The sequence below is a fragment of the Mauremys mutica genome, chromosome 24 (assembly GCF_020497125.1).
Source record: "Mauremys mutica isolate MM-2020 ecotype Southern chromosome 24, ASM2049712v1, whole genome shotgun sequence".
Taxonomy (NCBI): Eukaryota; Metazoa; Chordata; order Testudines; family Geoemydidae; genus Mauremys; species Mauremys mutica.
The window spans coordinates 13,357,117-13,372,832 of NC_059095.1; the positions used below are offsets into that span (position 1 = coordinate 13,357,117).

Here is a 15,716-nt window from a genome sequence, read left to right on the forward strand (position 1 = left end):
CTTTGTTCTGACCCAGTATGGCCGTTCTTACGTCAAATCACAATAGTAGATAAAATAATTTCAGTAGTGTTATTTTTAAATTCATTGTGCCCTTTTATCTTTTGCATTCCTGATTGAAGTGCATTCTAAAATTTAGCTTTAACATTACAAATCAGAATGTTAATAGCTTTTAAGTTTTTATATATTGTATTACTGATAAAGGGGCTTGGATTTTGTATCAAAGTTTAAAAGATATGAAGAATCATAATAACCATTATACTTGTTTCAAACACAATACATTTTGGTCCTTGTCAGATCAGAGTGAGTGGCAAAACTATATTTTGCTAGTTTCAATAGTGTGCTTTGACAAAGTTCTTCCTTCCAACACACACACAGTGGAGTGTAAATTTCCTATGGGACAGCACCAGAGGCAAGGTCTGGGCTCTACACAAAGTCTGGTAGACCACTGGATAGGTAATCAGAATTCAAACATGGAAACAGTTTCTCTGCCTCATCTTTTATTGTTAACATCACTGGAAAAAAATAACTTTTGCTAGAGCTGTGCCAACTCAATCAAATACTCTTCTGTCTAAATTAGTTAATGTAAAGTGAGAAAGATAACCTGCAATCAACATTCAGATTAGTTCAATGCCTTCTAATGAAGTCTTGACCTTATTATATTAAATCACAGCCCTTGTAAATTTATTCTTCAAGCAACTATCCCAAGTTACTGAAGGAAACATGATTAATACAGTTTGCCACTTTCTGCTAGCAATTTTAGAATCTGAAGAAATTATCATTTTCCCTTTGTCTCAAAGTTACTCCCTGCATTCATTTTTTAAAAAATAGTTTGTCATCTTACAGCATCTATCCTTTTTTCAAGCTAATTCACATATATGCAAAAAGATAGGTCTTCAGGGCATGAGCCATAACATTTGAGGGCCTAGACCTGTTCTGAATGGACAGATGCTGCCTCACCTGAGCCTCACTGACATCTTGAGCATAGGGCCTAACTAAAGACAAGTAACAAAATGAGGGGAAGGAAGAGAAATAAAATTAAAATAAAATCCCATGCCCAACTCCCTCTTTTCACTGTATCCTAACCCTACATCAACTATCATTTTTATTGTTTCTCGTTTCTAATTATTGCCTTCTTTGGTTTTCAAGAAACAGATACTCTGAAGACAATGAAAAAGACACCATAAGGTTCCATCATATTTGTTGTCGCAATGATTTTTATATAAAATATTTACATTTGCAAGTACAATGAATTTTTCTAACTGCAAACTCAAAACAGAATGTGTAAAGCAATCTAAGTTCTTTCCGTTTCATATATTGTCACCGCCAAGCCGTATTGCCAGTTCTTGCAATTTTATTGTATCATGGTATTTTGCTTAAAACTCCAGCTCCTGGAATCATATGAACACGTTTGAATATTAGCTATCATTAAAAACAAAAATCTAGCCCTCATTCTTGCAGAGAAAAGCTTGAAAACGTGAACCCTAAAGGCTCAAAAACCAGAAGGCAAATAAAAAGATCACCAAGTATATCTTTTAAACTCACAATTGGGGGGAAGGGGGACTCAATTTGATTTTTGAATGTTTGGGGTTTACAATACTGAGCCTTGCCTATTCTTTTTTAACAAACATTAGGTCTTTGTTTATTTAACTTCGATCTCTTTTGGCAAATCACCAATGTACATGTGATTATATATTTTTACTGAATTAGACATTGTAAAACTGTCATCATTCAAGCTTCTCGTGAGAGAATTCTCAGGGTTCAAGTCAAGATCTGAGTTGAGGATTATATCATCCCTCCAGTTGTAAACCAGAAAGAACGCTTAGTGAAAACCACTTAAGTGTGCTAAGGGACAACAATACAACCCATACACACACACACACGAAAGCCCAAGAAATAGGATATAGAGCACTATACCTATATGTATCAGCTTCTCTAATACACCGTCCATTTCTTTAGCATATCAGCCCTATTCAGTGAGTCACCAAGGTCACTCTCAGACAACCTTAGTTCTGCCCTTTGTTTGATGCCAGTGTTCTTGTAGGATTTAATTTCCGACTATTTGTGGTTTTGAATCCAATACTAATCCTCTTTAGGGACTTTTACCAGTTACAACAAATTTGTTCATTTGTTTGCAATATTAGACATATTTTAACAGTTTAAGATGCAAAAGCTGTGTATAGTACGATTGTACACTGAAGTGGGTTAACTGCAAGTTATATTTTGGAGATGTGACTCTTATATTAGGCCACTGAGCTACAGGAATTCAGCATGCAGAAGTATGCTACAAGTTATTTTGATGTTAACATATTATTTTAGAAGTTTTTAACTTATTGCCTGTTGGGTGAGTCCTGCACTTCTGTTATGCAAGCATTACTATTTGTGTAATTACTACATATGTTGCCTGTTTCTAAATGACAGATAGCAGATGCAGCACACTGTGAACTTCATCTGTTTTGTTCTGTAGACTCTCTTTGATGTATGAATATCTTTAAACATATATTATATATATGCATGCCTTCAAAAAAAAACACTTGAAAAAAGCTTTCAGTTTCTAGATTGCAACATTTGGTTAGACTTGATTTTCAAAATATGAAAATATGTTCATGTGCCTGTAAGGGATTCCCTCATTACTCACTGATTTCCATTAGAGAAGTTCTAACAGTGCACCTCCTAGGATTTTTAATTAGGCATTAGGTTTCAAGTACGGCACATAGCAACGTAGGTTCTATAGGATGTTTTGGAAATTATGTGCTACCATGTACCAACAGTATCCCACAGAGTTTATGATCAGGATGCCACGGCATTTGTTATTTATATGCTACTCCAAATCTTAATTTGTAGTTAATTAATGTGTGTGTGTAACTCAACATTATGGAGTGCCATATACTGATAGATTAAAAGCATCTGTTTTTAGGCCAAAGGCTTTTAGACTTTCAAACTAGATTACAACTGGTTGGGCTACAAATTTATTCATATACAATATCATGAGTTAGACTTAGCTTGGGGGATGGGGGAGGGTGCTGAATTGCTACCAGGATGTCGCTCCTAACCCCGTTTAGTGATTCCATATCTTTCTGTCACCCTCTGGCTAGTAGGGGGTCACACATTTGAAGTTCAGATTTAAATTTTTAATTAAAGCTAACGTTAAAAAATTACATAATATACAGGTTAAGAAAAGAGTGTCTGTACATCTGGGTATAATGCTAGATTAAGTACAAATACAAAAAGTTTGTTTAAAAACTCCTAAGATACATATGGTACATATCTGCAATAACCCAAATTTAGATACATTTAATGATACAGTTTGGATATTAGAATCTGAATACTTGGGTACATCACTCATGAAAACGTATACAGACGTTGTGGAAAGCAAATATATGAACGAGTGTAGATTGTCCCTCAGTATTTAAGCATTTAAGATGGGTTGAGCCTTAGTAGATATACTTCTCTGATGGATTCTTTCAGTTACTTTCCGGTTTTGCTTCTCATCATCACTCCAGCTCATCTCTCCTGGTATTGCCTATGTCCGGTGATGTGTTCTGGGTAGATATACCTCGATCACCCAATGGCATCCAACACCATGAGCTGCCGCATCAACTAAGCGTAGCATCGACCGATTCTGCATTCCTGCAACACCCGCTCATTACTGGGATCACATGTGCCCAAGGCTCCAACGATCAGTGCGTGTGTCTGAACCTGGTAAACCTTAGCTTTCAAGGTTTCAGCCAGAGGGGCTTATTTCTCCACCTTTCAAGCTCGGGAGCCGCGGAAGTCCAGGGTCCTGTTCACGAAGGGCACTGTGACATCCACCATCATGATCTTCTTCTGGTCCTCGTTGGTGATAATGTCCAGTCACAGTTGATTGTCGGTTCCAGGGAAGGCAGTTCATGGCCACCTTCCCTACAGCTGGCGGTATGGCTCTGACTAGGCGATCTTGGATGGCGTTAAATCGCAGCTGCCGGGCTCTGAAATGGGGCTTGCAGCTACACAGGACGTGGGGTAGAGTCTCATTGGCATAGCCACACTTCCTACATCTCTTGTCCTGATTTCCACAGCAGACGGCTCCGTTCAGCGGAACGCAGTTGAACCAGGTCCTATGGATGGACCTCCAATCGGCAAACTGGGTGAAGCTGCTCCCAGGGAGGAAGTGGTTGCTGGCATCCCACTTGCACATCACCTCAAATGCCTTGCCCTGGTGTGGCTTCCAGTTCAGGTTTTTCACATGTTGGCAGCAGATGGCATCCTTCAGGGTCCTCTCCAGCATGGTTCTAGCTCTCGGAGTGATGAACGCAAGAAGCCTGGGAAACCAGCAGGAAGAATTGGAAATCCTGGCACAATCAAGGAACAATTATGTGACTGGATTAACAGATTTGTTGGAGCAACTCACATGATTGGAGCACTCATGGATGGGTATAAATTGTTCAGGAAGGACAGGCGGGGGAGAAAAGGTGGAGGAGTTGCACTGTATATAAGAGAGCAGTATGATTGCTCCGAGCTCCAGTCTTTGGGTTAAGTTTGGAGGCAAGACCAACAAGGGTGATGTCATGGTGGGCTTCTATTACAGACCAACAGATCAGGAGGATGAGGTAGACAAGGGGTTCTTCTTACAACTTATAGAAATTTCCAGATCATAGGCCCTGGTTCTCATGGGGGACTTCAATCACCCTGACATCTGCTGGGAGCACAATACAGCAGTGCACAGACACTCCAGGAAGTTTTTGGAGAGTGTTAGAACATAACAACATAAGAACATAAGAGAGGCCGTACCGGGTCAGACCAAAGGTCCATCTAGCCCAGTATCTGTCTACCGACAGTGGCCAATGCCAGGTGCCCCAGAGGGAGTGAATCTAACAGGCAATGATCAAGTGATCTCTCTCCTGCCATCCATCTCCATCCTCTGACGAACAGAGGCTAGGGACACCATTCTTACCCATTCTGGCTAATAGCCATTTATGGACTTAGCCACCATGAATTTATCCAGTCCCCTTTTAAACATTGTTATAGTCCTAGCCTTCACAACCTCCTCAGGTAAGGAGTTCCACAAGTCGACTGTGCGCTGCGTGAAGAAGAACTTCCTTTTATTTGTTTTAAACCTGCTGCCTATTAATTTCATTTGGTGACCCCTAGTTCTTCTATTATGGGAATAAGTAAATAACTTTTCCTTATCCACTTTCTCAACATCACTCATGATTTTATATACCTCTATCATGTCCCCCCTTAGTCTTCTCTTTTCCAAGCTGAAGAGGCCTAGCCTCTTTAATCTTTCCTCGTATGGGACCCTCTCTAAACCCCTAATCATTTTTGTTGCCCTTTTCTGAACCTTTTCTAGTGCTAGAATATCTTTTTTGAGGTGAGGAGACCACATCTGTACACAGTATTCGAGATGTGGGCGTACCATGGATTTATATAAGGGCAATAATATATTCTCAGTCTTATTCTCTATCCCCTTTTTAATGATTCCTAACATCCTATTTGCTTTTTTGACCGCCTCTGCACACTGCGTGGACATCTTCAGAGAACTATCCACGATGACGCCAAGATCTTTTTCCTGACTCGTTGTAGCTAAGTTAGCCCCCATCATATTGTATGTATAGTTGGGGTTATTTTTTCCAATGTGCATTACTTTACATTTATCCACATTAAATTTCATTTGCCATTTTGTTGCCCAATCACTTAGTTTTGTGAGATCTTTTTGAAGTTCTTCACAATCTGCTTTGGTCTCAACTATCTTGAGAAGTTTAGTATCATCTGCAAACTTGGCCACCTCACTGTTTACCCCTTTCTCCAGATCATTTATGAATAAATTGAATAGGATTGGTCCGAGGACTGACCCTTGGGGAACACCACTAGTTACCCCTCTCCATTCTGAGAATTTACCATTAATTCCTACCCTTTGTTCCCTGTCCTTTAACCAGTTCTCAATCCATGAAAGGACCTTCCCTTTTATCCCATGACAGCTTAATTTACGTAAGAGCCTTTGGGGAGGGACCTTGTCAAAGGCTTTCTGGAAATCCAAGTACACTATGTCCACCGGATCTCCCTTGTCCACATGTTTGTTGACCCCTTCAAAGAATTCTAATAGATTAGTAAGACACAATTTCCCTTTACAGAAACTATGTTGACTATTGCTCAAGAGTTTATGTTTAGCTATGTGTCTGACAATTTTATTCTTTACTATTGTTTCAACTAATTTGCCCAGTACCGACGTTAGACTTACCGGTCTGTAATTGCCGGGATCACCCCTAGAGCCCTTTTTAAATATTGGCGTTACATTAGCTAATTTCCAGTCATTGGGTACCGAAGCCGATTTAAAGGACAGGTTACAAACTTTAGTTAATAGTTCCGCAACTTCACATTTGAGTTCTTTCAGAACTCTTGGGTGAATGCCATCTGGTCCCGGTGACTTGTTAATGTTGAGTTTATCAATTAATTCCAAAACCTCCTCTAGTGACACTTCAATCTGTGACAGTTCCTCAGATTTGTCACCTACAAAAGCCAGCTCAGGTTTGGGAATCTCCCTAACATCCTCAGCCGTGAAGACTGAAGCAAAGAATCCATTTAGTTTCTCCGCAATGACTTTATCGTCTTTAAGTGCTCCTTTTGTATTTTGAATAATCTATGGCTTCAAATCAACTTTTTCAGGTTCAGATGCGATTCTGCACTTTATCCTATGATGAGATATTTGGAACGTCAGAAACCAACAAAAAAATAAAAACAAATTAAAACAAATCAAAGATGTTAATTTGGAGACGTTCTAATACTCAATCTTAATTTTGTTTTTATATTTTGATGCCAAGAATTAGCCCCAAAATGCACTAATCCATGAATGATCTGGAGTTCAAAGAGAAGCAAGAATCTTGAGAACAAATACCAAGAGCCACTGTTTGTGAAGAGACTTCAAAACAGGCTTCTTAGATTAAAGAAAAAGAGAAGAAAATCAATACACTTAACTCAGAAGCATTATTATCAAAGGTAAAGTCTCAAAAACCTCATGATTTCTCCACCCTTATGTTACTGCAACAAGGTTTAAAATTCTTTTATATTTGACATTTCATTTTGAAACAAACTTTTTGGCACTATAACAAAGTCAAGATGTAGATTCTGAGTTACATGTAATATTTTTAATTCTTTAAAATGTTTACCAGCTCTTTAAAAAGAAATTATCTACTATATTCAGTAACTTTTATCAAGGACAAAGTACTCAACTACTTTGAAATTTGATTGTAACAGTCACCCTACAATATTCTCTTATAATAAACTATTTGTGCCTTCATTATTCAAGATTGCTCAGTCAATTCCCTTTAAAATATCCTGTAAAAAGTAGGAGAAAGACACCTGGTGACCATTTACTAGAGTACTAATGTAATTTGAGATATCCTAAAAACTCCAAATAAGGAACACTTTTTTCTAGAAACCGTGTTCCGCATCCAAGTCAAATTATAATGGATTGTGCCCTAGGATCTTATAGTCAGATGAGATAACACGCCTGTTTGAAGTTTTTAATTAAAAGATTTTAAATCACAGTTGCAATACCATCTTCTGTAGTATTGTTTGGTGCAGCAGACACAGCAATTAGGTAAAGAGATAACTTTTCCTAAAATACACACCAAGCTAGCCCTGGTCAACATAGATTGTAAGGGATCTCACCAGGAGAGGCCTTTCATTACTGGTGATATGGGATCTGCAGCATTTGCTACTGTGGAACACTATGTTACTGCATCACCTGAAGGCCAGGCTGGGTATGACCAGGACCGTTTTGAACTGGTTTTAGTCATACCTGACAGAGTGCTCCCAGTCGGTGGCGATGGGTGATCTTCCGTCTGCCTGTACTGGGATTGCATGTGAAGTTCCCCATGGGTCGGTTTTGACTCCGGTGCTTTTCAATGTCTATATATTGCCTTTGGGAGAGATTTTTGAAAGATAGGGCTTGGGTTATCATTACTATGCTGATGATACCCCACTGTATCTCTCTCTTATCTCTTGACTATGGTGGTGTCTGACATGTTTGGGACTGAATGACAATAAATTGGCCAAGACTGAACCCTTGCAAGACTTAAATTATGCAGATTGGTTCAAGCAGATGATGTGTACAGAGAAGTATTTCCCTATGCCTCCCACTTTCACACAGGGAGGTGCTTCAGTAGGACGGTGGATCTAGATTAAAGCCTTGACACAGACTAACAGTAGAAGATCAGATGTCAGGCACACTCAGGCCGGGGGGTGGGGTGGGGGCATTTCCCATCTCAGTAACATTGCTAGAATGCAACTCTTTTGCTTGCATTCTGACCTGGTAACTCTGGGACAGTCCTTTTAACCTCACAATAGAATTGGTGTAATGTGCTACATTTACAGGGCTAAGAAGCTGATCTGTCATCTATGGACTGCAACAGAACAACTGGTTGTGATAAGAGTGGAGCAAGTCTACCTGTTGGCTCAGTATACACTGGCTGCCTGTTGGTAGATATATAGCCATTTCCGTTTTTAAGGCCCTAATAAGACTGGATGGCCAAGCATCCTGAAAAGTTTCTCATACCCTACATTTCACTTCACTCCGAAACTGGATTCAACAGGTCTTTGAACTTCTACAGACTTACACTAGTAGAAATAGTTACAGGTCATATCTTTACCTCTAAAGCCTTGGATCTTTTCAGTATCCTCACTTTAGAGAGTTAAGAGCCACAGTTTGTTGCAAGTGTGAAACCCTGTTATTTCAAAGTATTAGAGTGCAGACATTTTAATTGAGAGTTTATCTTTCATAGTATTGTTAGAGATTTGTTAGATGGTAGATAGGTGCCATAAAAGTTAAGTCATATAATAAGTTATCTTCATGATGTTCATACCGCCACATTCTTTATACTTAAGATAATCAGAAATACATACACCTCTACCCCGATATAACGCTGTCCTCGGGAGCCAAAAAATCTTACAGCGTTATAGAATCATAGAATATCAGGGTTGGAAGGGACCTCTGGAGGTCATCTAGTCCAACCCCCTGCTCAAAGCAGGACCAATCCCTAGACAGATTTTTGCCCCAGATCCCTAAATGGCCCCCTCAAGGACTGAACTCACAATCCTGGGTTTAGCAAGCCAATGCTCAAACCACTGAGCTATCCCTCCCTCAGGTGAAACTGTTATATCGAACTTGCTTTGATCTGCCAGAGTGCGCAGTCCCGCCCCCTCCCAGAGCACTGCTTTACCGTGTTATATACAAATTTGTGTTCTATTGGGTCATGTTATGTCGGGGTAGAGGTGTACTTGGAAGTCCAGTACCCATGTAAACTAATTTAATGGGCTAATTGTGAGAGCTTCAAGCATCATCAACCAAGCAGAAATACATAATATGGAAACATTTGAATTATTTAAATGTCACATAACATCCATTTCCTATATGATTCTACTTATTGAGGTTGTGTTATTGTGATACACAAGAATTTATTAATATTCAATCCTTCCAAGACAGACAAGCTGCTATCTCAAACTGCTCTTAAAGCAGCTAATAAGCTGTTCAGAACTGCATACTAAAGGTGGTGTCACACACATGCAGCTGTGGCACATTTTACCAACCAAACCAGAATACTGAGAAAGCAGCCACATTCAAGTTTTTACAAGTGAATTAATTCAGACAAATGTTTGTTTTTCATGTTTTTTACTGCTCAGTATAGTATCTTCAATAATTTAAACTTAAATAATTTAGTTTCTATCAGTGGAGAAGTGACAAGAAACAGTTTGAATTTTCTCACTGACAAATTGGCAAATTCACAGTATTTTCCCCCATCAGGCTGAAAACATAGGTGCAGTCCTTAAATATGTTTCTGTAGAAAGAGCAGACTATGCAAGGTTAACAGCATGTAACTAGGCCACTTTGTATATCCAAGCTAGAACTGGCAAACAACATCCCAAGAATGGTATTGAGAATGCAAATACAAATGAAAAAGTCAAACACTCTGCTACAAACACACCAGTGGCACGTGCATTTTCCATTACTGAAAATGTGCTGCTAGGAGTAGTAGCAAAATATTACTCTTCAGTAAGGCGTCCAAAGTACTGCAACTGTCAAGGTGATGTGTTTCTCACAATCCTGCATGCTTAACACCCACCCATCCCCACTTCTATACCAACTCTGGAACACATCTTAAAATTCCAGGACCAAGAAAGTGGCCACCAACTCTGCTGGAAAAGTTGAGAGAAATGTACAGGATTTTAATTGCACCGGTGAAAAACTACACTTCAGTCTCATACTAATTGCAATAACTGCATGAACACCTGTCAAAAATGCATTAGAAACCAATATTTAGCCAGAAATTTATTGACGGTGAGCTGGACTGGGACAGGGACAAGCGGAAACCTTGGAAATATTCGGACGGAGAAGCGTTTCCAACTGTATGGTTTGCTTCCTCCCTACAGCTCCAGTTGGGAGCTGTTGGGGTGGGGGGAAGAGAGAGAGAGAGGGAGAGGACAGCTAAAGTGAGGGTAAAATGTTTTCAAAATGCAAGGATAAACAAACAACAATAGTTGCACAGCAACTGGGAGGGGGAATTCTGGGAAGAGAAAACAAGGAAATCCGTGGAAAAAGCAGAGATCACTAAGGTTTGTCTTTACTGCAAAGTTACTTTAAGTGTTGCCCTTAACTTGAGATCATTCACACACAAACCCCTTACCTTCATGGGGTACTGCTTTAGAGTTGGCTGGCAGAGTTGGAAGATGACAAGTTGTGCTAACACAACCATTCTACACTGTGAATGCAGGCTAGCTCCACTTGAGTGCCACTACTACTCCAATGCCTTCTCACAATTCCCCATGTGTGCAAAAAACAGAACTGAAACTCTCCTGCACTTCACTGGGAAAGAATTCCTGGAGCAGCTCAGCTTACTGCATGCAAAGAGACATGGGATATGCCTCAAGAGGTCTTAGTGCCACATACAAGTGAGCACAGCATCAGTGTGGACAAGCAGCTTGAGTGTCATTCAGTAGTGTGGCAATTCTCAATTGAGACAGGCTAAAAGTAACTTGAGTTAACTCTGCAGCGAAGACATACCCTACGGACAAGAAACCCTGAGGCAATGCAACCCCACCCCAGCCATGAGACAAAGCACCCCGAGGAAAGGGAGATGGTCAGAATAGATCTCTGGAGAGGGAAGAGCCATCCAGGAGGGGGATGAAACAATAGAAGGGGATCCATGGGATACAGAGAACATGAGGGAAAGAAGAATTGTTGGACGAGAGCATGGGGTGGGGCTTGGGAGAAATGGGAAAGGACATCATTGGACAGAGCATCTCAGGGGAGAATAGCTACAGAGGGTTATTGGATGCAGCAAGCCCCAAGGAGAGACCGTTGGGAAATTAGGCAGGTGGAATCTTGGAGCATGCTAGGGGGGCTGGCAGGAACTAATATAAAAAGGTGGGTGGGCAGAGGGAGCCTTTGAGGAGGCAGAGAAACCTATGAGGGTGGGAGTGAGGGGTAAATAAAGGGGATCCTCTGAGAAGACTGAGTGTCCAAGCTGGAAGAGGAAAGCATGGAGGATCCTTGGAGAGAATTAGCACCATAAGGGAGTGAGGCAGACATAGGGTGAGGCAGAGCATTCCTGGGAGGAGAAAGAGGAAAAGAGCCCTGGAGGAAGAAGGGTGCTGGGGAAGACAGACAGGGAAGCAGAGACATTTTGGGAAGGCAGTATACTGAACAAGGTAAGGACAAAAACATGGAGAATGGAGATTTCTGGAGGAGGTACAGCACCCTGTGACATGAGGGAACAGAGGAATCCCTGAAGGCAGAGCACCCCCTAAAAATTAGAAGAGATAGGATGCATTCTAAGGACTGGTTGGAGAACAGAAAGGATTCTTGGAAGCATCAGTTAACATAAGGGGATCCTGGGGAAGGACTAAACACTCGGGGGAAGATTATACAGGACCAAAGCAAGCAAAGCCCTGGGGATGCAACAGACTGAACACCTTGGAGCATGATGGATTAGTAAGGAAATCCCTGGAAATGGCAGAGTCCTCTGGAGATAAGGAATTGGGGGACTCCTGTGTAGTCAGAGCCCCCATGTGAAGAATGAAGAGTGGACAACGGTCAGCAGACAACCCCTACTGGATGTGAGAACAGAGGGATGAATACTGTGGTAGGGATTAATGAGAGGAAAAGGCTGATCACATGGGACTCTTCAGCTTGGAAAAGAGGAGACTAAGGGGGGATATGATAGAGGTATATAAAATCATGAGTGGTGTGGAGAAAGTGGATAAGGAAAAGTTATTTACTTATTTCCATAATACAAGAACTAGGGGTCATCAAATGAAATTAATAGGTAGCAGGTTTAAAACAAATAAAAGGAAGTTCTTCTTCATGCAGCGCAGTCACCTTGTGGAACTCCTTACCTGAGGAGGTTGTGAAGGCTAGGACTATAACAGCGTTTAAAAGAGAACTGGATAAATTCATGGTGGTTAAGTCCATAAATGGCTATTAGCCAGAATGGGTAAGGAATGGTGTCCCTAGCCTCTGTTTGTTAGATGGAGATGGATGGCAGGAGAGCGATCACTTGATCATTGCCTGTTAGGTTCACTCCCTCTGGGGCACCTGGCATTGGCCACTGTCGGTAGACAGATACTGGGCTAGATGGACCTTTGGTCTGACCCGGTACAGCCCTTCTTATGGGAGAGCCCCACTGGTGGTGGACATGGGAAGGGAGCAAGGCAGGTGGATCTGAAGAAAGGGCAAAGCCGGTGAGTGGGTGTGCAAATGGTGCGATCCTCCGAAGGCAGGGAAAGGGATGCAAAGGAAGGGTTGAGTCCGTGGAGCCACCACAGTGTATCTGAAGAGAGGAGCTGGGGAATGAGCCTCCAGTGTGTGAAAGCACTGAGACAGACGACAGATGGGGGTGGATCAGCCAGGGTAATTATAGGGGATAGGGGTACAGTTCCCAGTGAGGTAGGGAACAAGGATGGGGGAGGGATGAGGGAGCAAGGTAAGGACTAAGGAAGGGGGAGCAGACCCGTGTGTGGGGTCGGAAGATGACAACAGAGAAAAGGGGAGACAGCTGAGTGCAGATCCAGGGGCAGTCCTCCATCTGTGTGGGGCAGACGATGAGGCATGATGTGGGGGGCAGACACCCATATGTACAGAGTGGGGGATTAGGAGGGTGGCGATGGAAGAAGGGGCGCAGACCCCCATGTGGGGGACAGGAAGAGCAGGAGGGTGGCAATGGAGAAACAGTGGGAGAAGGAGGGTGACAGGGGGACAAGGAGAGTGGCGATGGAGAAATGGGGGGCAGAACAGTGAGGGGGGCAGGGAGAGCAGGAGGGTGGTGGATGAGGAGAGTGGCGATGGAAGAGGGGGTGCAGACCCCTGGGGGGCGGGGAGAGCAGGAAGGTAGCAATGGAGGAATGGGAGGACAGGGGGATGAGGAGGGTGGTGATGGAGGAAGGAGGGGCAGAGCAATGAGTGGGGAGGCGAGAGAGAAGGGGGCAGATCCCTGGGGCAGGGGGCTGAGGGGGGTGGCAATGGGAGGGCAGACCCCCGTGGGGGCAGGGGGATGAGGAGGGTGGCGATGGAGAGGGGGCCGGGGAGGACGAGGAAGGTGGCAATGGGGCAGCAGACCCCGTGGGGAGGCGGGGGGATAAGGAGGATGGCGATGGAGAAGGGGGGCAGGGGAATGAGGATGGAGATGGGGGGCAGACCCCCGTGGGAGCAGGGGGATGAGGAGAGTGACGATGGGGGGGCAGACCCCGTGGGGAGGCGGGGGGATGAGGAGGGTGGCGATGGAGGAAGGGGAGCAGTGGGATAAGGAGAATGGCAATGGGAGGGCAGACCCCCGTGGGGGCGGGGGGGATGAGGAGGGTGGCGATGGGAGGGCAGACCCTCGTGGGGGCGGGGGGTTGAGGAGGGTGGCGATGGGAGGCCAGACCCCCGTGGGGGCGGGGCGATGAGGAGGGTGGCGATGGGAGGGCAAACCCCCGTGGGGGCGGGGGGATGAGGAGGGTGGCGAGGGGGGGGGGGGGAAGAGACCCCATGGGGAGGCAGGGGGATGAGGAAGGTGGTGATGGAGGAAGGGGAGCAGTGGGATAAGGAGGGTGGCAATGGGAGGGCAGACTCCCGTGGGGGCGGGGGGATGAGGAGGGTGGCGATGGGAGGGTGGGATGAGGAGGGTGGCGATGGGAGGGCAGACTCCCGTGGGGGCAGGGGGATGAGGAGGGTGGCGAGGAAGGGGGGGGATGAGGAGGATGGCGATGGGAGGGCAGACTCCCGTGGGAGGACAGGAGAATGAGGAGGGGGCGATGGGATGAGGATGGAGATGGGGGGCAGACCCCCGTGGGGGCAGGGGGATTAGGAGGGTAGCGATGGGGGGCGGGGGATGGAGATGGGGGGCAGACCCCGTGGGGGCGGGGGGATGAGGAGGGTGGCAACGGAGGAAGGGGAGCAGTGGGATAAGGAGGGTGGCAATGGGAGGGCAGACTCCCGTGGGGGTGGGGGGATAAGGAAAGTGGCGATGGGGGGGGGGGATGAGGAGGGTGGCGATGGGGGGACAAGGAGGGGTTGATGGGGGCGGGGGATGGAGATGGGGAGCTGACCCCCATGGAGGCAGGGGGATGAGGAGGGTGGCGATGGGGACGGGGGATGAGGATGGAGATGGGGGGCAGACTCCCGTGGGGGTGGGGGGATGAGGAGGGTGGCGATGGAGAGGGGGGTGGGGGGGATGAGGAAGGTGGTGATGGAGGAAGGGAAGCAGTGGGATAAGGAGGGTGGCAATGGGAGGGCAGACTCCCGTGGGAGGACAGGAGAATGAGAAGGGGGTGATGGGGGCGGGGGATGAGGATGGAGATGGGGGGCAGACCCCCGTGGGGGTGGGGGGATGAGGAGGGTGGCGATGGAGAGGGGCGGGATGAGGATGGAGATGGGGGGGCAGACCCCCGTGGGGGCGGGGGGATGAGGAGGGTGGCGATGGAGGAAGGGGAGCAGTGGGATGAGGAGGGTGGCAATGGGAGGGCAGACTCCCGTGGGAGGACAGGAGAATGAGGAGGGGGCGATGAGGATGGAGATGGAGATGGGGGGCAGACCCCCGTGGGGGCGGGGGGATGAGGAGAGTGGCGATGGAGAGGGGCGGGATGAGGATGGAGATGGGGGGGCAGACCCCCGTGGGGGCGGGGGGATGAGGAGGGTGGCGATGGAGGAAGGGGAGCAGTGGGATGAGGAGGGTGGCAATGGGAGGGCAGACTCCCGTGGGAGGACAGGAGAATGAGGAGGGGGCGATGGGGGCGGGGGATGAGGATGGAGATGGAGATGGGGGGCAGACCCCCGTGGGGGCGGGGGGATGAGGAGGGTGGCGAGGGAGGGACGGGGCAGACCCCCTGGCTCCCCACGCCGCCATTTTAGCCGCCCTAAGTGGAGGAAGGGGGCCGGAGGATGCGGCAGCGCCCCAAGCCTTCCCGTGCCGGTTCCCATTCCCCGAGCGGAGGAGCTGCCTTGGCGCGGCCCCGAGCGGAGAGGCGGGGCGGCCCCACCCAGCCCGCGCGGTGCCCGGGGCGGGCGCTCCCCCGTACCTGTACTGGGGGCCGGCGGCGACAGCACCATGCGCGAAGCCGTAATAGTTACTGGCCGCCATCTTGCCGTCTTCACAAAGCGGCGGGCCGCGGCGGCGGCACAGGAGGCGACCGGCTGGGGGGAGGGGCGGCAGGGAGCACGGGAACACGTGACCGCCGCGCGCGTACCAGCCACACCGCGCGCCCCC

General features: G+C 46.0%; 1 protein-coding gene across 2 annotated transcripts in view; it reads right to left on the bottom strand.

Annotated features, from left to right (window-relative positions):
• The window catches only part of ZFR2 (zinc finger RNA binding protein 2), an 88,805-nt gene extending 73,089 nt beyond the window's left edge, over positions 1-15,716 (bottom strand). The window contains exon 1 of one of the 2 annotated variants that reach the window (XM_044998602.1): positions 15,529-15,716. In XM_044998602.1, the coding sequence (XP_044854537.1) occupies positions 15,529-15,590 (62 nt within the window). In that variant the 5' untranslated portion in view covers positions 15,591-15,716. The remainder of the gene's footprint in view (positions 1-15,528) is intronic. The other variant, XM_044998604.1, reaches the window with a different exon arrangement.